The 23,053-nt window shown below is 35.2% G+C and overlaps 1 protein-coding gene across 1 annotated transcript in view; it reads left to right on the top strand.

Annotated features, from left to right (window-relative positions):
- Positions 1–23,053, top strand: part of b3glcta (beta 3-glucosyltransferase a) — a 77,221-nt gene that overhangs the window by 3,200 nt on the left and 50,968 nt on the right. Inside the window, exon 2 of the mRNA XM_044119587.1 lies at positions 10,630–10,667. Coding sequence (XP_043975522.1) covers positions 10,630–10,667 — 38 coding nt within the window. The remainder of the gene's footprint in view (positions 1–10,629; positions 10,668–23,053) is intronic.

The raw sequence follows: 23,053 nt of genomic DNA, 5'->3' as shown, positions 1-23,053 counted from the left end.
TCCAACCTGCAACAAATGCTGTTTTTTTAATGATATGTTGTGTTATGTAAATGTTACAAAATCCTAAATGGTCAATGATGGTTGATGGAGAAGCAGTAATGACAAATATTAATTGCAACAGGTTTCTTGTCATTTCCATTTCAAACATCTCCAACACGGTTGCTATTTCAGCCTCCCTGTTTGAGTTGTAAATCGGCCGTTTTCTTTGAAGCCTTGCCTCATCTCTTTGCTATATGACAGATGAATTCAGCACCAGAAAACAAGCCTGGGAGATTGACGTAAGAGATGGTGGTGAAAGCTGAGCTGCAGAGCACAGCTTTCAGAAAGATCTCTTTCTTCTGACCCTCCGCTGCGGACACAAGTTGTTGGACTTTTAAAACTTAGATCTGAGACAGTAAGCTGTAAAGCAGGTTGGTGTCATATAATGCTGCACTAGATAATGGAAACACTTAATTTAATTAATACGTACTTAGAAATGACGACATACTTTATACAAGAGACAAGTTGAAAGTGACTTGACATGCACCCATTGGGCCTTTTCAGGCTGATGCTGGTTTACTTTGAGGTCTGACCTGCTGAATCTGATTAGGAGAATGTTGCATGAATAAGAAGTTCATTAATAGAGGTAGTGTTTTTTCAATTCAGTGGAAATTATGGAATTACAGGATTACCCTAGTTTATTCATCAAATCCTTTGTCTCTAATATAGCAGATAGATGCTGGTTTAAGTCATATGAATACTTCTATACTTTGTCAGTCTTATTAAATATTGATGAGTCTCTAAATATCCCAAGATATGTAAAATCGTTCTGATTTTACAGAATGATTTTACAATAGCTCCCCAGTCAGGGAGCTGTTATCTTCTATGTGAACAAAGTGTGCATGATGAGATTTTATATACAAATATGATTTACTTGTAATCAGATTAACTACATGTGATCAAGGACTGTATTAGGGACATTAGGGACCAGGGTGTACAGAAAATGGATGGATGGATGGATGGAATTATAAGTTTATAAAAAAGGGAGCATCTGGTCTTATTTAGAGTTATCAAAAGGTGCTTTTCAATGGCTAGTTTGTGATATAAAAATAAAGGAGAAATGAAGCCACATTTGATCTGTCAGTTCCTTAGACCAGAACAGTGCGTTATCAGAAGAGTTAGAAAGCCATACATTAAGATCCAGATCTCATTGTTTCACCTCTCAGTGAACCTGACTGGATCTCCTGATCTTTTTTTTTCTGAGCTCAGTAGAGGAAGGAATCTCTGCCCAACAACTGTTCAAACGAGCTTCAAGGTTGTCTTGTGGAAGAAAGGTAGCCGATCGGCTTTTTGATCCAAGTCTCTGAATGGTTTCCTGCTTTGGATCATTCTGAATCTAATGGACACGGGGGGAAAAAAATGGTCGGAAGGAATATCAGGCGGTGATGCAAAGTGCATTTTCACTAGTCTTTGTTGTGACTGTAAGTGACATTGACAAAGTGTCAGTCGATCTATCATTGAGAAAACCAACAGAAAAATGCCATGAATCGTTCAGGAATTAGATGAAGGATCTGAATGCCGTGAGGTCAAAAATATTTTTTGAGTGAGTATTGAAAAGGGTATAATTATTTTCAGCGTTACGTTTTGGTTAAAAAAAGATAGTAAATAAGCTCACATTTCTTCTGCTACATGTTGATAACTTTTTAGAGATGTCTCTTTCAGTTTTATCAGAAGGTAAATCTACCAAAGAGAATTAAGAAGTTTGTGGTTAGCTCTACACAGAAAGGAGATTCTTTATAGTAAAAGACATTATTGTTCAATACAGCACATAATAAAAACAACTAAATAACGGCGCACACAACAGTGTACGCAGTCTTATTATTGACATGATAAAAAGCTTCATTTATTTATTTTTTTACTTCAGCCGAGAAAATTTTAGGACCTTTTTTGCAATTTGAGAAGAAAAGCAAGTTAAGTTTTCTCTGCAGGCTAGATGGAGTCACTCTGGGTGATGAAATTTGGAGGACTGAAGCTCAAAGTAAATTTGCTCTCCAGCTGTTGTTACTTCCCTGAGATTACCCAGGCAGTACAGCCCTGAATGAGCAGTTATTAACTTAAGAACAAATGGGTTTACATGCCATAGTTTGATGAAAAGAAACCCCTTTCTCTAAAATGTTATAGATTTTTTTTTCACAGCTTCCATGTCCTGAACGAAGATTTCTTTATAAAAGCAAATTATTTGAAACAGCTCCCCAATTAAAGATATGTGTCTGTAGGTATTAGACCTGCTAGTTTTAAAATAAGATTAGCTAGAATTGCCGGTAATAGTTCCTATAAGTTTCATCAGTTTCTGCTAATATACTGATCATTTTCAGGCAAGGCATTGTGGGCTCCTTACGTTAATGAGAGCACATTAAGCTTCCCAGCAAGTCATGAAAGCAAATCAGGCTGTACAACAGCAGGACTGCTCCTCGGTGGAATGCAGGACTCATTATTACACCTGTGCTGTTCCTGCAGTAACTCACAATGTCTGCAGGGAGGAAAGGTCTACACGGGTCCAGAATTTTTTACCAAGAAAAGAGAAAACTTCATGTAAAATTTACTTTGTTTATTTGCTTATTTCTAAGTTGATACCTTACGTAGTCAGAGGAATGCATATTTATTTTGTGATGTTCAAAAAGCAGAGACTAGATTTTATCCACAGAAGACTTCGGAAGTAAAATTAAGGTCTATTCTTTCTATAAAAATTATTTTTCCAAGCAGATGTATGTATAAACAGATTATAGCTGAATGCATAATTGCTCACAGTTAAATGAGTCAGTTGTATTTTTAGAAAATTACATAATTTGTACATATCGGTTTAAGATCAAATATCTTATACACTCTGCTTTTTTGTACATCAGGCATTGCTTTTGAAATTTTACTTTCACTGCCATTCTCCAAAGGTTTAGGATCATACTTTAGTGAAAAAATATGCTTTTCATGTTGCACAGAAAGCATGCATTTATGCTGTGTAGATCTCACTTATTTATCTTTTGAGAGACACCAAGGCACCAGTTTGAGCTACACAAACATCTGACTGGTCTGTAAAAAACTCTTTATGTGATCAGTGATTGCATCATCTGTGAATGGAGAAACCAACACTTTTCAGTGTGGAAGTTGCTTCTGTGAGAAGAAGTCTGAAAGTTAGATATTTGCAGTATCAGAAGCTGTTTAAAAATGAAGCAGTAGTGAAGTTGTAGTAATGTGAGTTTTTAATTTCTATGTTTTAATTTTGATGTTACAGAACATGATATTTTTTGAACTTGTCAATGTTGCATTGGAAATTTCCGTTAGGGTTAGTGTCTGTTTTCTTTAGGAAATGCACATGAGAGATGCTTAGTTAGTGAACTGTGATAAGATAGATTCAAATAATTTTGTCTAGTAAAAAGCTTTACTCCTCTTTCACACATAGTGAAACATTCCCTTTGTTCCCGATGTAAATTATTAATGACCACTGACAGCAGGAAGGATAGAAAAAAATACTTTGAATTTCATTTTTATTAATGTTCTTAAAGACCCTGCCTTTTGTCGTACGACTGCTGGAGATAGACACCGACCCCTCTCGCGACCCTGCAAGCATAAGCGTGTTCAGATAATAGAAGGATGTTCTTAAAGAGAATAGAAATCGACTAAAATCAGTGTTGATAGGTCAAGGCTCGACTAAAACTGTGAAATTTGCCACAGATTTCTGATTGACTCATTACTTTTTTCTAAAATTGTGGCTTTGTCAAGCATTTTTCAAAGGTTTTCATGATGGTGCTTCAAAGTGAGAAGCAGTATCCTGTTGGACCACGGGCCATGTAGGATCGAATACAGAAGGCTGGGATAACTATTGATTCAACAATGCACTAATTTAACCTACTTTCTGCTTCAAGAGGAAGAGGAGTTGCAGGAAGGAAGCTTTGTGATGTCATGTGCACCTTTAATACTCCATAACTTTGGCAAAGATGCCCACTTCTGCAGCATCGCTGCATCAAGAGAGCATCTAAATTTGTATTTAATATTCTCTCTTTTTGCATTAGAAGTCACATTACTTAGACTCCACAGAGTTAAGTGTGGTTCCCATGACTGATGCAGAAGCTTGAGCTTTAAAGGTTAACATGACACATTTCCAGATGAGGCTTATGCGTTTTGCATACATTATAGTTTTGAACACCGTTTAAGAAGGTGCAAATCAATAGCATTATAACTAGACTCAAACTGTGTGCCATCTGTGGCAACTTCTTGATAAAGTGCTTTATAATAGATTTTTCTGTTTGTCAGCTCGAAGTGTATCTGCGGAGAAATCACTGGCATTTATAAGGTGCCAAACAACAGTCAGGCTTTGACTAAATTCAAATCAGATAAAAAGTTTTTAAGAATTTGTGTTCATCATAGAATTATGCATCTAGGGTTTGATCAGCTCAACACCCGTGTCACATTATTGTGTGTCTAGCATGTCTGACAGACAGGCATTGAATGTTTTAGTAAATTAATATTAGCTTGTGACCTCACTACACTGTCGACACTATAAAAACACACTTTATCACCAGCAAAGCCAGGTAGCTGCAACATTTTGAGACATGGTTGAAAGTTCAACTGCAGGCCTCACCACACATGTGTGCCACTGCTTCAGAAGCAACGCACAACTTAAAGTGCTGCGTAGCTGACAAAATAATATTAATCTCATGTATTATATTGGAATCACTTTATTCTATAGAAATGCATATGCTTCAAATTAAGAGATCTGACCTATTTTATGATTAATATGGCTATTATTTTTCCACGTAACATTTTTTAAAATATGTTTGCCAGTTTGAGATTCTCACAATATGTTAGACTTGGGGTTTTACTGTCCCAATAATAAAAAAACAATAATCTTGATTTAGGATTTAGGGCAATAATCTTGTGACATTAATTATGACATTCTAAAGTTTCAATGACATTTGTTGAATCTTTGTAAATATTAAAAATTGCTACAAATTTCAATACATTTGTTTTCACTGCAAAGTGTCGAAGCCTCCTCTAAGCCAGCTGACTGAAACTGTGCAACAACAGGTGGTCCATGGACATCATTGTGTTACTCTGTGTCCCATTTGATTGAATTTTAAGATCATTATAAACATTTATGCTGGTAATAAGCACAGGCCTCATCCAACTTTATTTCATAAGGAAACAGCAGGCTGAAGTTGTGTTACTTTTATTGTACTTTTAATAGCTGGAACCTAACCGACTGAGAAATGGAGCCTTTAATATTTTGGTTGGTGCACCAGAATTTTAAATTTTTTTTCCTGCCTCTAAATTGTGCCACTGCACGGGTTCATTTCTGTAAACTTGAGGGCGCCAGGTGCTCCCCGTGACTCTGGAGGAGATGAGTATGAGCTGAATCGAGGTTTAATGGCCTTCAGCTATTTGTTTATTGGTCCCAGAAGTGATTTGTGGATGTGGCACTTCTGTGGCAAACTGTACAGGCGTGGTGTTGCTAAAATTATTTTATAGATGTTATTGTTTTCACCAGATGATGTGTTTTTTTTTTGTTGGTTTTTTTTTTCAGAACAGTTGTAGCTGCACTTTTAGTTTTCTCAGCCTGTCTGGCAGCCTCTGAGTGTCTCATTTAGCTCTGTGTACCCCACATAGAAAAAGTGATCATAAGATTTTTAATGCTGCTGCTGTCCTACTCATTTGCATATTGCACACCTACATAACTGCCTTTGTTAATAGGGTTGAGTGACTTCAAAGGATTAACATGCGATTTCTTTTTTTCTTCTGTAGTCATTACATTCCTACAGAAATAGAACTCTGAATAAGAAACATGACACATTTTATACAAGCAATCTAAAATTTTATTTAAAAAAAAAATTCAATAGAAAAAGAAATGGCTTTAAAGTTGACATATCTTTTTAAATCCTTCTTTTTCACATTTAATTCGTTCAGTAGTGGTCTGTATGAAACTTTGGTCTGAACTCCTCGTTATTGTAGCTTTACTATGGGAACAAATTCCTGTCATAAATATTATGTACTTATCAAATTGTGTTGTGGCAAATTGCAGTTTGTAACATGGTAGCATAGAATGGCAAAAATATCTGATTTCACAATGGATAGATGGAAATGTGTGCATGTACAATGTCCATGGTAAATACATTTAGGCTTCTAAACCAGAATATGTAGTTGTATATAAATTTTGTCACATTGTAAACCAAAATGTCTGAGAATTTTATGCTTGAGCATCAATGATAGTTTGTTTAAATGTGTGTAAATCAAGATTTGTATTCATAAAAATTAATTAAAGTAACTATTTTTTTGTCATGATCCTTTTGCAAATACAAAGCAAAACATGTAAAACTGTGCTGAAGTTTCCTTGCTTGTGTGTGAGTTTTAACCCAGAAGAAATAATTTGGACCTGAATTTTCTTTCTTTAATCTGATTGGCCAATTTTATGTCAGTCACAAATGCAACAGTCCAATCAGATTACAGATTGGTTTGTTAGTGACAGAATGGAGCAGGGTCTGATAGTAGGACAAGTCGGACATCTGACTCCACCCTAAAACTGTTCGATTGGATAGTCCTTCTTCACTCCAAATTTCAGGGATTGCTCCTGCAGTGAGGTTAGTTTCAAATTGGATATCTGACAGACATTATTTCTGATTCACTACAGTGAGCGCTGGCTTTTCAAACTATGTGCATTCACAAAGGGCACTGGTGTGACTCCATGTCCATGATGGCTAAGGAATGCGGTGGTTTGCTAAAACCATAGTTTTTATTCCCAAACAATGCAATACTTGTCCATTCAGCCTTATATATTTGAGCCAGAAAACGATAATACATTATGAATAAACAAGTCTTCTAAACATGGCCTCATGTTTAGAAGCTAACACTAGCGACAAGAACGTCACTGAATGTATTTACATCATGTGTTCCCCAAGACAAAAACAGCCAAAACAATGCCAGAGTTTTAATTTAATAATGCTTTTCAAAACATGCAGTATGTTTATGTCCTCAAGGAGCTGAAAGCGAGCACAGAGGGCAAAAGGCAGGAAGCTACTGCTATCAAAACAATGGCCAGGCCATCATATAAGCACAATAAATTAATATCTAAAGTAAAGTTTGCTGTCGTTTTAATATCAGTTGCAGCTTACTGCTTTGCTGTTTATGTCATTTTCATAGACAGAAGAAACTAACCTCTTAATTAGACAAAGTCTTTTGGCAAATCCTTTCTGACATTGATGAAGGTTGCTGATGAACTCATCCTCGAAGGCCTTTGTGCAAACAAAGAGGACTTTCCACACTTGCAGGTAAAGTTCCAAGAATTATAACATTTTCTTCCCCACGTTCTGATACTGGGGGAAATGAATTATGTGGGTTACAACACTCAACAACCAAGTGTTTTGACTTCTAACTTCAGGATACTTGAAGTTGGACTATAAAATTGTTGCGAGAAATAAAAATATCAGATTTGGGAAATTTGTCTGCTGGACGTCCATAACATTGTTTAACAATTCAGCAGCAAATACAAGGAAGAAATTGTTCAAAAATTTAAATAGGGAATAGAGAAAACTGGAAAGTTTGAAAAACACATCACAAACAGAAAATACAAATATCTACTCAGCACCAGGAGAGACTAAATTAAACTTTTATGCACTACTAGAGACTCCAAGTACACAATTAAATGTAATTGAGTTTTTAAAAGTGAATTGTGTATTTAATGTTCCCTTTAAATAAAACCTAACATTATAATTTTTATCAGTATGGATTGTTTCTTTTTGCAAGATCTTTGTAATTTGCCGCCATTAATTACCTGCTCTTATAGTACCAGAAATAAGAATTAAGCTTTTTGTTAAAACGTATTCAGAAAAACCAGTGATAGCTTCTATCCTTTAACATAATTTCTAAAATTTCTTCTATCAATGCCAGAAAGATCCAACCATCAAGCCCCTCGGCGTGGTTTGCTGGTTGGAAACAACTGCTCTGATTATGCAGCATGAGGAGGCGATGAAATGGAGGTGCTCCCTTGTGCTCAACATTATGTATGGAGTTACTCCCCCCTCTCGCTCACTGGGGTAAGCCATGAAATGATGGAAATTCGGAACCATTGTCACAGAATATATTATTTTGAATGTTACTGTATTCCTGTAGGAAGCCTGGATTTGCAGCAAATGCTGCATTTTTAATGATATGGGAAAACTGGGATACTGTGATATCAAGATGACAAGATTTGGATTTAACACACTCTATTTTCTTTCAGAGCAAAAGTGAAGACCTATTTGATCCAAAGTAGATTTTAGAGCTTATAAACAACTTACGATCTTTCTTTCACAACTGGCACACTTTTGTCTTTTAGAAGCCAACACTACCGGCACTACATGTAGGATGATCCTACTCACCTTACCAATGATCACACTTAGCATTTTTTTTCTTCATCAGGAATTTGGAGTCTCTTCATCAGTATGCAGCTTGTGATTTTGGGCTTTGGATGGATTCATATTCCCATTTCCTGTGCTGACGTAACCATTTTAACTAAAACTTTCTATTTCACATTTCACATAATTCCGAGCTGATCTATTTAACCACTTCACAGTTATTCATCTTTGTTGGTAGTTGGCTATTTTGATTATGCCAACTATTTTTTTTGGAGAAACCAAAAAAATAGAACAATCTTTTTGTTTAATTTTATGTCCTCCTCTTTGTGTGTTAGACATGTGGATCTGATTCCCTCTTTGACCACTGATCAAAACAAAGTAATCATGATCAACCATGTGTCCACAGCGACATTTAATGAAATCCAATATAAGTGTTTCCTTTTCTAATAAAAAATTAGGGGTGTCTAAATGGCAATATTTAGGATCAGGATTGTCAATACAACAATGTTGCACCAATGATCATAACTTTTTCTCTCTTTTACATGAAACATGAGCCGTCATAGTTTAATGCAAGCTGTTTTTTTAAGGTGGCTTCTTGTCCCTTAAAATCTTTAAACATTTATTCTTATACAGTTTATAGTTATTGCATTTGGATAATCCCAAAAGCACAGTTTGTGGACGTGAAAAATGATTAATTTCAATCCAACACTCAAAATAGTAAAGTGTGTATATTTGTGAAAACATAAGTATTTTCAAAGGTTTTTGTGTTTCCTGGCATTAAATAGTCTTATTCAGTCCTTTGCTGATACTTATACTGCACAAGCCACAAGCATAACATTGCAGAGATGGCACTAGTTATGACCCACATAGATCTAATTAATGAGTAAAGCCTTGTGCACTGCGCTCTTATTTTGCAAAACGTGTCAACAATTGACTCATATTCCTTCCCTCTTGCCTCACAATGAATCTGCATTCTTGACATTCATAATAGGCATCAGCATCAGTCATATAGTCACTCAGTTATAACAGTAAGTTTCTCCAACACGGTCTGTTTTATGGTGTAGGAGCAAAATGTTCAACATCCTCTCCAGTTTGCACAATCATTGAAAAGTATCCACACTCTTGTTAAAATTCCCAGTTTTGCAGACCTTTAAAAAACTGGAACATGATTTATTCTTGATCATTTTTAATGTGACATTCAGTTAATCAACCCACAAAGACATTTGTTTGATGAAAAAAGATTTCAATTAAAGGCATAACATTGATTCATAATGGTGTACATTTTGTTGTATTAAATAATTAAACAATATATTTTGAACCAATTTCAGCATTTCTGCATATTGTCTTGTTTAAAAAAGGAATCACATCGTCAGTTGATTTCTGTTTTTATGTAAGTGTAATGCTGAATGTTGCATTGGGTATGCTTAAATAGTAAATAAAAAATCTGTAGGATTTTTTAAAAATCAGATTACTCAATGGTCAGAATAATTGATACTGGTATGTATGTATATATACTGTATGTTTGTGCTTTCTTGACTGAAATAATTAAATACATTGCTTTTAACACACTGATTGTATTTAAGGTGCTTCGACCTTTTTTGTTTAAGAAATCAGCAATGCTAGGAAATGGTTGGCTTTTTATTTTTATTTTTATTTTTTATTAAACCTTTATTCATTTCATTCAATACAAAGAAAAAAATTCAATACAAAGAAAAAAAATAATTTAAAAATGAAATGAAAGGTAATTAACGGAGTTATAATTGGTTCATGTAAGTCATGGATTGTATTAATTGCATAAAGCGGGGAGATCATATTGAACTTTTTTGAGTACATATTAAGGTTTTGATTTTGTGACATTAATAATACCAGTCAACTTTTCTCTTTAAAAAACGAAACCACTGTGCTTAGGTTAGAAATGGGACCATCAGCAACTGTGCAATCATTTCTCTGCTGAGTCTAAAGAAGAAATTGAACCATTTCCTCCTTTAAATTAATTATTCTTCTTAATTATCAGGAGGTGCTTGAGAATGTTTTTGATGTATTGATTTGTAATCACTCTGGAAATTTGTCTGCAAAGGATTTTGTCTCCTCATCAGCAGCAATGTGATTAAATAGATGCTCTCTGGGCCCTTATTGCAAATTATGATGGATAAATGATGTATCATACTCTGCAATCCAACTGCGACTCTTTTGGATGTCACATTTTATGGTTTAGTTACATTTTGAAATGTTAGGATAATTTAAAGGCATATTTCTTTCTTTTGCTCTGCAGTTTCCGTCAGTGTTGTTCCAGCCGAATCAACTGAACAGGTAAGAGAAATACTTTCATTAAAAAAGTTCATCTGAATTTTGTTCTATTACAACCTTATGAAGTTGTCATTTACTTTTTTAATATTCACACCGATAAGCTGATCACTTGTTTTCAGATTTATTGTTTGCTCAGCAGAACAAGCCTATTTTCTTTTGATGTTTTTTTCTGGTTTCACATTTTCTGAAGTCTGCAGTTGTTGCCTGATAAAAAATTAAAATGTTCAGTTCCTCTGCTTCTTATTGGTGTGAGATCATGCTGACAGTAAGCCTCTTGGCAGATGTGCTTACTATAACAGAAATAGAAAATTACTGTCTTACCTTTTTACTGATGTCAACTAATTCTCTTCTCGGTGAGGAAGTTTTGCTGTTGTTCACTTTGCAACTGTTGTGGTGTAAAATAAGGAAAATAATATCTTAAGATAAAACTTGAGTGTGGCCTCTGCAGATGGGAAGAAGCCTGACTGACTGAGCTTATGGAAATCAAGAAAAATTCCTGGTCAGTAATATAAACAAAAAAAATTGTTTCTCTGTTTCCCGTTTTGTTAGTCTACGTCTGAAAACTCAAAGCTTGACAGCTCTACATGATAAATCTACAGATGTTTTGTAGAATAACTTAAGCTATTTTATATTTAACTTCATTGAAACCTTTGCAAGTGTAGACACTGTGGAGTGATCTTAAAAAACAATTTCAAGTCTAAAGTTCTTTTCTTGCAAAAAGACAACAGTTTCAATCCAGGCCACATAGTGTGTTCAAACAGTCGATTTGCTTTCCCACTGACAAGTAATAAAACATACAAACACTGCTGGTCTTTATGGCTGCGTCAAACAGAGTACTGAGAACTTTGCAAAGCTTATCTGACCATGAGATATCCAAGACAAAATACTTTCTAGTTCAGGGAGAAATGAGTCAACAGAAGTATCTCTGCAATGACCCTTGATACACTACTGTTAGGAACAAGAAGATAGCAAGTAGCAAGTAGCACGAAACATGCAAGCAACTCCTCTAGAAGCCCCTGCTTGGTTTGTTTATTAACAATCCCAACCATCAAACAGTTGACAGAAATCTATACAAGTGGATTTGCTGTGCTGGACTTATGTCCAGCCAATTACTTTCAGTCAGCTTAAAATTTGAAAAGGAAACTAGAGGCATCTTTAAAAAAAATAACAATAATAAAGTAGAGTGTCAATTTAGAAAAGTCTGCTTTTAGTTGTATTTTATTAAAAAATTGTTTTGATATTTTTAAATCTTACTCAGTAGTAGTTGTCTTACATTGTACGTCCTGTACACCATGAACCTTAGTTTCCATGAGACCAGGTATGCATTCAAATTGACAGTCAACACTGTTTATTGTTAGACTGTTGCACGGTGACAAGCATGAGCCGGTGGTGTAATTATGCAAAGGTTATTGGTAAAGTAGCCAGTAAAATATCAGATATTCCACATTTCCTGTGAACGAGCAGCAGGTGCGAATAGCTAAAATACCCTCTGCAGTGCTTTATGAGTTTGAAATTCCTCCCTCAGGCAGTAGACACTGAGACACATGAGTCAAGAGGAATAGGAGTGAAAAATCTTTTATTGCCCAGGGAATAGTTTTTTTTTTAAATAGTAAATGTAATTTGATTGATTTTTAATATTTTGCTGACTTGAGATAGTTGTGTTGTGTGGTATGTTGGATGTGAGTTGAGGTTTTTATTGTTGTATTGTATTTCTGGGAAACATGTTGCAAAATGAGGTTCCCATGTGGAACAGAAGGATGCTGAAGGATGCAATAATAATATTGATGATTATGAATATAATGTGTGATACTCAACCTATTCGTATTAGGTAATGAGTAGAGGTGCACCGAGTGCAGTTTTGTCCATTTGTGGCTGATTGGCCATTACAGATCTCTAACACTGACCTGGCAATTCCAATTTTGGCCAATATCGATTTTTTTATTGATTTTTTAAATCTGAAATATTGGTAAATATAGCAAGTAAGCCGTTGAGTTGGCAACCGTGGGGTGACTATTAACTGCAGACATGACCTGGTGGGCCGATCTGTCAGTCAAACGTCTCTCCCGGCAGACCAAAAGAGGAGAGTGGCAGATTTTTAGACCTTTGCGGAGGTAGAGTAGATAATATCAGTGGATAAAATCAGCTTCACATGCAAGCATCGGTCGATAACCAACCTCTCAAAATAAAGGAAATCAGAGCTGATTTATTGGCCAGCAGGCTTATTGGTGTGACCCTAGTAATCAGCTCCCAGTTTTAGAGGCTAAAACATCAACATTAGTTGCAGTCAGATGAAACATATTAGTTGGATTAAAAGTTTGCTTTAAGTCATGCTATGAATAATTTTGTGTTTACTTAGTATGTATGCTTTGCGCTTTACATATTGGTTTAATTGTCTCATTTAAATTCTCATAAATGATAATCCTCAAGAGCTTTGTTTTTATATTGATAGGTTCTGATGAAATAGATTTTTTTCTGATAAAATTCTGACATATTTTTGCCATATTGACTACTCCTTCTACCATTGTGCTCTGTTCACTCCCTGTACAGACAAGATTGAAATGCAAAATTTTTGATCTTTACCCCATAATACTACTTTGTATTGTTAGTAATACAACCCTATTTTCCAGAAATAAAATGTGAACTAGATTGTCTCTTTAGTTTTTCTGAATTGCACCAAAGGGCAACAATAACAAATGAGGAAGGGATACCAATTTTTAGGTCAATGAGGCACTAGAGTCAGGTTGGAAGGGTGGCTGGGGCCACTGGGAAGGGGTTGTCATTGAAATTGGATCTAGGCCATCCATACAAAAATGTTGCAACAGATGTTTATAAATTTGTGTCCTCTAAAGCAAACCTAATTAATGTATTGTTCCAAACACTAACATGCTTTACGAATAAAGCCATTAATTATGGATCATTCCAAAAGGTGTTGTTTAATTTCTGAGGGGTCTTTTCAGGGCTGTGCTGTTCACCTTGAAAGGCAGCCATATGTTGACGAGATTAAAACGGTCTCAAGAGACTGTGTGTTGCCAAGTTTCTAACCGTCAACATCTGACAATTAAAAAAAATCTAATCAATGAGCTGCTTTTAATAGTAATATTTTAAAAAAGAAAAAACATTAACCATCCTGTTTGTGGCATAAATTTGACCTTGTTTTTTTTTAAAATAAATGGCTGGATTTGTTTTCTAAATACAACATTATTTTTCTTTTAGTCATTCCAATTTATATAAAAAGTGTTTTTTCTTTTCTCCAGTCTTTTCACAATAACAAGCTATGCGTAGTTACAAATAATTTGGTTAAATGCAGAAAATCTTTAAAACCACATAACGCATTAAAAAATTTTGTTCTCATTAAAGAAGAGGTGGAACATTTATCTCTATTCATAACAATTATTATAAAAAATAGCAGCAGTAACTATTCAAGTTATACTTACTAAAGTTAATCAAAGTAATGTATTACTCTTGTAATCTTGCAGCATAAATTTGCAAACAGATAACAAGATATCTTGCTATTCACATAATTGCATTTTTACAGTAATCTCCAAAAATAAGGAAAGAGATACAGGAAAACAGCTACTACTCTTAATTAAAGGGTTGTTAAAGTGATAAGTCACTTCATTAAAGTGACTTTTATCACTTTAATGAAGCAGCAAATTCTTTGCATTTGCTACAAAGAATTGTTTATCAGTGATTTTTTTTTTGTATCAAACAGCTGTTTATCTTTTTTTTTTTTTTTTAACCCTGACTGGTTCTTAAGCCAGATTTTTATTTTTGAGATTATCTTCACGATCAAACCAAACCAAACCCAATCATCAGCATAAAGGGGTTGCTTCCCATCAGACTTCAAAAAGCTGCGCTCCTCTTCCCATCAAATAAAGTAGTATAGTGTGTGTGATCTGCTGTGGGGAAAAGTTTTCTGTTTATTGTGCCTTACTGGAAAATGTTTTCATCAGACACACTGCTTTGATCAGCGCTTCAGCTGGTAAAAAGGTTATGATATGTAAAGCACAGTGTATAGTTGCAGCTGTAAACATTGCAGTGGCTTGCATATCAAAAAATAGACCCCCACCCCCTCCTCTTTTTGGAAATGGCCTGAAGCCCTTGATGAATGACAGAAGTTTGAACTGTGAGTGACATGAAGATTTTAGAAAAGCTCTGCACAGGTACTGTGTGGATCTGTCTCTTCAGGGCTTGGTAAAGGGTCTAAACAAGAAATATATGCAACATTTTTGCTCATGTAAGCAGATGTGCCTTGATCTTGTGTGCCTGTGGGAATAGTGAGATTATGGATTCAGCAGGACAACACAGTGTAGAAAATTGCTTTCAAACCTCCTGCTGACAGTCTTGCTAAGCCAATAAAAAGCCTTGGTAGTTCTCACTGCTTTGATCCTTTTGAGCTTTTGCAAGGAATATGAGGACATCCTTGAAGGAATTTCAAGGTCCAGGTGGGAGGCTTTGTTCTGAAAGGGTACACCTAACTTTCCTGTGGTTCTGTTTAATATTGATGAAAAATAAAAGCAAAACAAGATGTTTTTGTTTGAAATACATTAACAGTGTCTTTCTGGATTAACTAGTCTTTATGTGTTTTTTCCTTGAACTCTGAGCATCTTTGTCCTTCACTAGAGATCATTTCTGTTGTGGCTCCACTTATGTTTAAGTACTAAATGACCAGTATTAATCATCCAGAGGCAACACTCTCCATTTAAACGATCGCATCTGATTCTGCACTAACTTGTTATTGTCACAATGTTTTGCTTCCTGCCAAAAATCATTCATTAATCCGAAACAGCTGTCACTCTGAGGCAGAAGAACCCATTTGAATCTCCCCACATCTTACTATACCTCAGGCAGTGGTTTTAAGGAAATTAAGCTCAAGAGTGGATGTGCCAGTTTGATGTATGAATCATTGCTGAAACCCCTCTGCAGCAACCTCAGCTCAGAAGAGTTATTTTATTGAGCTCACATATCTGTGTGAAAGCTACCATTAGTAATCTGAAGATCCCATTGCTATAAGTTAAAAAATCAGTTCTAGACTTCATGGTGGTACATCTGTTCCACCATCCATCCATCCATCCATCCATTCGTCTCGAGCTGTCAATGGGCGAGAGGCCTGGGACACTCTGGACAGGACGCCAGTCCATCACAGACCATGAAGTCTGTGATGGACCAAAATCTGTAGCTACAAATAAAGCTGGAATGTTTACTTTGTTCATTGATCAGATATGTCTGGAGTGGAAGTACCAAATGTAAATACAGGAGGTAGTTGCTCTGTTAAGAGCTGGTAAAACCGCTGAGAGTTTAACTCTATCATTAGTGTGATTTTGGGTACTATTTCAGACATTTTTGGTGTGTTGGAAGAAATAAGTATTAATTGTCACCAATTTATAACTTAGTTTTAGATGACTTTATGCCTTTATTGATTTATAGGTCAGAGTTAAGCCTTAAAAAAAAAACTCTGCCAAGTTTAGAAACTTGACAGAGTTCTGCACTTTGAACTCTGCTGTGTACAGACCTTTACAGATTTCTCTTTCTGAAAAAATAAACTCAGTCACTAACCTTTTTCAGCTTACATTTAAACTTCAGTGAAAAGACAGCGAGAATAATGTGAAACAGATGTCAAATAATCAATAAAAACTTTTCTCTGCTGAGACCAAATTCTGAATCTTAAGATTCTAGGGTCCTGTTCACTTTTACGCTTCCTGTACATGTGTATTCTTTTTTTTTTGCTGTAGAAACAGTACACCAAACTATATTTCATAGTCGCTGTTTCTTTAGTTAAAGAAAACTCCATTTGCATGTGGATGGAAGGTGTAGATATAAAAAATAAATCTCACATTTGCAAAGGATGTCAAAGTGTGAACAGGGCTAGACTAGACCTTTAAATTCAGAATTTTAGATGGTCAGATGCAGTTCAGAGTTTTTAAGAAACTTGTACTTTGCACCCTTTTGTGTTGTTAGCTGCCAACCTTTAGCCACTCACTGTTCTTATAAATTCTTTGTATTTTGTGTGCCTCTGTCACAGTTTGTTTTTTTCCTACCCATTACCCAAAGTGCTGCCTTGCAAATGGTTTAAAAGTGTTGGGAGCCACCTCAGTGCTTTTGCAACATTGTGTTGCCACCCAGCTTTATGTCATCTTTATTGGCTAACTTGGTCAACACAAGATGGTGACAGCTCAATGACTACTTCCATTCTTTCTTCAAGTTGGAGTCTGAAACATAGATCTAGGCTATCAATTTTTAAAGCATTCGCCTTTGGACCTGGGGCTCAGGATAACTGCTGACATCAAATGTTATCAAAGTCACATAGTCGCAGAAACTAAACAGTGTTTTTTATTTTCTTAGAAAGCTTTACCTTTGAGAAATATTGTCAGATCTTGACGCACACTGATTTAGAACCACTCAGAACTTCAACTGGACTTGAACTGACCTTTCTTGCAGTGAATTACAGACAATGCTGGACGATCATGTCTGGACTTTATCAGAAATGTCAGTAACTGCACCTACTCAAATCCTGCCACCCGTAAACATACAACCTGTTCCAGCTACAAACACAATTGAGGGCATAGAGCTGCAAATACTCTACCTACTTCCACTTACATATCTGTATCATCAGTCCTTTAATGACTTGACATCTAAATTGATTGGATTTCTTGGTACAGTTTGTATTTTATCTTTTATTTCAGCTGCTCCTAGTATTTGAGAACCTAATCTTGATACTGAAAACCACAGTGTGATTGGCTCATCAAGCTGTGGATTCAACCCATATTGCGTTTTGGATAAGTATATAAAAGGTATTACTGACACACTGATGCATTTTATTTCAGGGTTGGGGAATAATGAAACATGTAGTTTATTGGTGGGACTTTTTTTTCTCAGAAGCATTTATGGACCAACCTTCTATTATCATGACTTGAGTATAATGTGACCATATAGAACTTGCACAGCAGGATCGGGTAGGGACGGTTGTATTTTCCTCCAGACAGTCAGATTTGGACAACTGTCAATGATTTTGAACAGCTGGTTGTCTCAGCTGGCAAGAGCTCTCCAGGGCGTAGAAGAACAAAGTCGAATTCCTCCCGTTGTGACCGTCTGCAGAAATTCAGCAAGACAGAGAAATTAAAGCTGTTTATTTTTATAGCAGTTTAGTATAAAGTATTTATTTGAGAAAATAAAACATTTAGTCTTTGTTTGTTCATGCTTCAGCGCAACATTTGGAGGCCTACGTGGGATGTATAAGAGAGGACAATCAGAAAACTCAGGCTTTCATTGATATGCTGTGTTTGGACAAGGTCGCTGTCGATTATAAGCTCCTTTGTTGTCTATTTCCCACAATATTTCTGAAAAAAAAAAAGAAAATACATTAGTTATTTTTTGAAAGTGTTTTTTTTATTATTATTAAGCCTAATTTACAGTGCCTTGATTTGTCATTCGCCTTGTCCTTGAGAACAGTGAACGGAACATACTGAGTTGGTTTCTATACATATTCTGAAGAAGCTCATTAGTTTGATAAAAAAAATGAAAACTTAATTTATCAGGCATTGCTATTTGTTTTTTTTTCTCCATTGTTTTAAGATTTTGTGGTATTAGCACCGTTTGTTGACAGTTTTCAGGTAGTAGACAGACAGAAAGAGTAAAGAAAGATGATGTGGAGCAGAAAGTCAAACCCCAGACATCTGTTTCAAGGACTGATAGCCTCCAAAGGAGCCCTGCTCCACCACAATATCAAAAACTGCCTGTAAACACTGCTTTGGCCTTTCTGTTTTGGACTGGTGTAATCACAGCATGTTTTACAGATCATTTATTCACTTATTTACATTATTTATTATCTTTTTTTGTATATATATGCATATACTGAATATAATGCATATTTTCAGGGGGCTTGTTTTTTGTTGTTGATCAAGAGATCGGAAACTGAAGTAAACTGTTGATTGGAAGTTGGGCAGTTTAAAAGTGATTAACGTGTCAACTTGAAATAATCCACAATTTTTGCACTAATTTAAATTTGAAGAGGATGATTTTACTTTTTAAAAAACATAACTCCTCAAGATTTTTTGTTAGGTTACCAGATAGAGCAAACCCTGCTGTTCCTGCTCTCTATGTTAAGCGTGGACTACAAATCTCTTGACAATAGAAACAATAGGGCAAGATGACCTTCCTAAAAGGAGCCTGCTGGTTGAGATGGAATAATATTCTATTTGTCTGGTTAAAAAAAACCTGCAGGCGGTCTGAAGGCAGACACTTGTGACTTGAATTTGATTTTGCCTTTCTGAAAGTTGCAAATGAAGATAATATTGATCATATAAGGTGGAGTCAAACCTAGCACTTTTCATTGCTGTGCTTCTTTTCCACCATAACACATATATGGAATATGGAATATATGGAATATTGTGGCCCACCAAATGTATCTACTAAATATTGTGTAATGACAATATAATGATTGGGTTGCAATATTCCAATCTCCACCAGTTCCCAGTTTATTCCTATCATAACTCCTGCTTTGTCATCTATTCAACCCTTAATATTAGACTTACTCATGTTGTGATGGTGACAACATTCCAATAAACCAGGCAAATTTGTAAATTAGAGATTTTCGTAACATATTTTCTTATATTTCTGACTGCAAGACAGATGGAACATGGTTAGAAAAGGACAACTGGTCACCACTAATAACAACCTGATTAGTTGCAACGTTTGCTAGGTGTATGACAGAGGAGTCAATTTTATATCTCATAATAGACTGCTGGGCAAGGATTTATGTCTTTGTTGTCATCATAAGGAAATGACTTTGAAGAGGCCAGTTCTTTCATTTTAATATGTTAGAGAGGCTAGCTGCACTTTCTGACAGGTGCATTTGTCAGTCATCCATACAGAACATTATGTTATTCTGGTGGCTGAAAAAGAAAGTGTCCCATAGCTGTGCCCTGGAGGACCCATGTGAAAAGATACTTAACAGCTTAATGTTATACCTTGGACTTTTTACCTTAGATTTCATTCAATGACAAATGCACCATGTCTGGTATGCTTTTCTCTGAGAGAAGGTTCCCGTAGTTTATGCCATATAAAGAGAAGTCACATAAGATAATACCAAGGACATTGGTGTTTGAGACAGAAAAACTGCTTTGTCAAAGTGGTTCCTATTGAAGTTTTTCTAATTTAGATGAAAGAGTTTTTGTTCCATCATCAAAAAGAAAGCATTTATGTATGTGGTCAGTGTTGATGACTTTGCTGTCATTAAAGGCAAGAAATGGTTAAAATCATTCCTTCTAGAAATGGGAATGTTGACAAGACTGCAATATAATTGTCTTATAAATTTTCTTTCTCTGAGCAGAAATTTGCACCTGGAGGGAGATGCATGTTTATCACGGGATGAATCAGAAAGTTGTCTGATGGTGATTATCTTCTTTGTAAATACATGGATGAAAGAGAGAAGCAGAAAGGTTACTTGTCTGTGAAATGAATAGGAGTAGAGTTGTTTTTCTGAGCTGAGCTGAAGAGCTATGTGAGAGGAGGCACTAATGTTGTTGTAAATATCAGTTTTAAAAGAAATCATGCAGGATGTGAAAGAGGAATTCAGTTTCTCAGTCTGTGCTATTCATAGTAATTCTTTTAACTGTCAAAAGTAGATTTTCATCTTTCTAGAAAACTTTCTTTCTTAGTCAATTGGTTGTTCCCCAGGAACTTTCTTCTTTTGGGGAATTTTCTAATCAAAACATTGCCATAGGAATGTGGTATGATTGTTTGGAGTTGGTTTGTTCTCTCTGTGCCTGTGTGGGTTTTAGTTCAGCTTCTGCAATTCTCTCCCACAGGCATGTTTGAGTAATTGGTTATTTTTGCTTTGACTCTTGTATTAATGCAAACATGTATGTTTGTACTTTGTATTCAGTCTTCGGTGCATCAAAAACCATAGGCGATGGCAGACTCCACTGATGTGTCTCTGTTTTTGAGAGAGAAGAAAAATGATGTTTTTCCTCCAAACACATTGTGATTTTGTCTGTACAATTCCTGCCCTGACAAGCGGATAGCTATTAGTTTTAATATTTGCATGTTCATGCTAATTTTAGCTCAGAAAACTGTATTTAAAGTAATATAATGAGGAGTTTATGACAGTTCAGTTGTAGTCAGACAATATTACAATGATTGGCCAAAAGTAATGTTAGTAATACATATTTTGTAAGTTATGCCATTCAATTTATTTTCTTAAATTTGTTGCATCATGTTTAAAGAAAAATACATTTTAATTCCTTGTTGCAGAGCAGAGAAATATGTGATCTAGTAGCTGTAAATAAAGCCTATGGACGTATTTGGTTTTTAAGAAACAAATATACATTATGAGAAAAGAAGTAATAGTTTCAGCTCATTGGCAGAGTTTTATAAAATACTTTTTACAAAAAAATAAAATATTTTTGGTCTGATTTCTAGTTCTAACATCTTAGTATTCTTGAAATGAGACTAAACTAACTTAAAAGTAACTTTTAAGCATAGAAGTTTGTCTTAAGTCAGTTATTTCCTAATATTGATTTAAAAAAGTACAAGTTACAAGTAGATACTCTGCCGGTGGATCAGGGCATTTTGTCTAAAAATCTGAAAAATTATATGCATCACATAAAATGCAATGAGATATTTACAAATTTGTAGTTGCAATGTTCACTGTTCTGTGGTCTTAAGCTCTCACAATACTGCCTGTGATGTAAACTGGATATCTCACTAAGGAGGTTGGGTTTTTAATGCTAAAAACATTTTTTAATAAGAGTGTAATTTGCATTTTAAGTTTTTCTCATTAGACACATTAAGCAATCAGCTTTCAGTAATGTTGAGGGAGCAAATTGGGCTGTGCATCCATGATTTCCAAATGAAACTTGCAGATTGCAGGAAAATATGTAAGATGAAAACTTGACAAATCTATATTCTGCTGCTGTTTGCTGGGAAAAAAAATTCTAGGTTTCAAAGTCAGTCATTACACATTAAGAGGCTTGGTGAGTGCAAGGAGCTTACCGAATAAAATTTGAATCTATCAGTTTTCTGGTCACTAGTGCAGAGGAGGAGTTTCTTTTAATAGCTCAATATGTCTTCAAGCTGCAAAATTAAGATGACCTTTCAGGTACTTAGCCTGCTCAAAGTCCTCTTCTGTGTCAAAATTCAGAAAATCCTGCAACCTTCAATAATTCTTGCCGTCAGTGAATAGGAAGCTAATGTGAACTGATGGGTCATTCACATCAGTGCAGCACTTGTGCTCTCTGGGGCTCAGAGATAGAGCGAAGCAGAGTATGTGAAGAGGTTCTAAATCAAAGGCAGGGATTAAGGGGTTGTCACTGTGGGTGCCCTTGATTACATAACAATCATATTAAGTAGGCTGAACATCTTTCTTGTAGATCAAGACTTTTAGCAATGTATTTTTCTTTTAACTTTAGGTGAAGTTCAATCTTAAATTTGAGTTCAACTCTGTTGTTAAGCATTAGATTAAAAAGATGAAAGTTAATCTTGAAAAAATACCTCTTGCTCATGTACCTATGTCGACTCAGAGAATTTTTTTTTAATACTAAAGGGAGTTGGAGTCTCATTGGAAATGGCTGGCAGCTTGCTGTAAAAATGAGATTGAGAGAGGGTGTTACACGAGTGCAGAGCCACAGATGGCAAAAATAAAAGAGTCGGGTTGTAAGCCAAGACATTGATCTCTACTTTATAATGAAAAGCAATATATGGGGCGTAACCTAAGATCTCCCAGCTGCAGAATGAGCTCATTTATCAGAGAAGGATTTGCGCCTCCTACGTTGCCCAACCCACTAGACTTAATAATTGAACTGTGGTTTAAATATAAAAAAACAAGCAAAATAAAATTATTTTTTACCATTTGAATGTGATATTGCTTTAACTTGTTCCTTAATAGATTGTAACTTTTTAATAAAAAATATGTATCACATAAAATATTAACATAACTTGTGCTTTTATCCAATACTCCCTGATTTTTTATTTTTTTTCGCCCTTACAAGAATACCTGAATAGTAAATGAATGCCGTCTTATCCATTAATCCCTGTCAGTTGTCATAAATGCTTAGTGAAACTGAACGTCATTAAAGAAAAATGAGAATTTTAAAATGTTTTTTCAATTAAAGAATGCTGCTCAGATTTTTCACTAATGTGGATGTTTCCTGATGGTTTTTGGCTGTTGAGGTTGTTTTCTCCATTTTATTGTTCCTCTTAATTTATGTAAAATTGTATCTTAATTGTTTCTGACATTGGCTTTTACTGAAAGTAATCACATATTTTATCCATTTGTCTTAATATACTCCAATAAACAGTATACCAGTGATTTTTTTTTAATAACATTAATATATGAGGCGGCCCAAGGCATAAGCAAAGTGAGCAGCTGCTTAGAACCTCCCAGACTTTGA

Source organism: Gambusia affinis, linkage group LG06 (assembly GCF_019740435.1).
Source record: "Gambusia affinis linkage group LG06, SWU_Gaff_1.0, whole genome shotgun sequence".
Taxonomy (NCBI): Eukaryota; Metazoa; Chordata; class Actinopteri; order Cyprinodontiformes; family Poeciliidae; genus Gambusia; species Gambusia affinis.
This window is presented reverse-complemented; position numbering and strand designations above follow the sequence as displayed.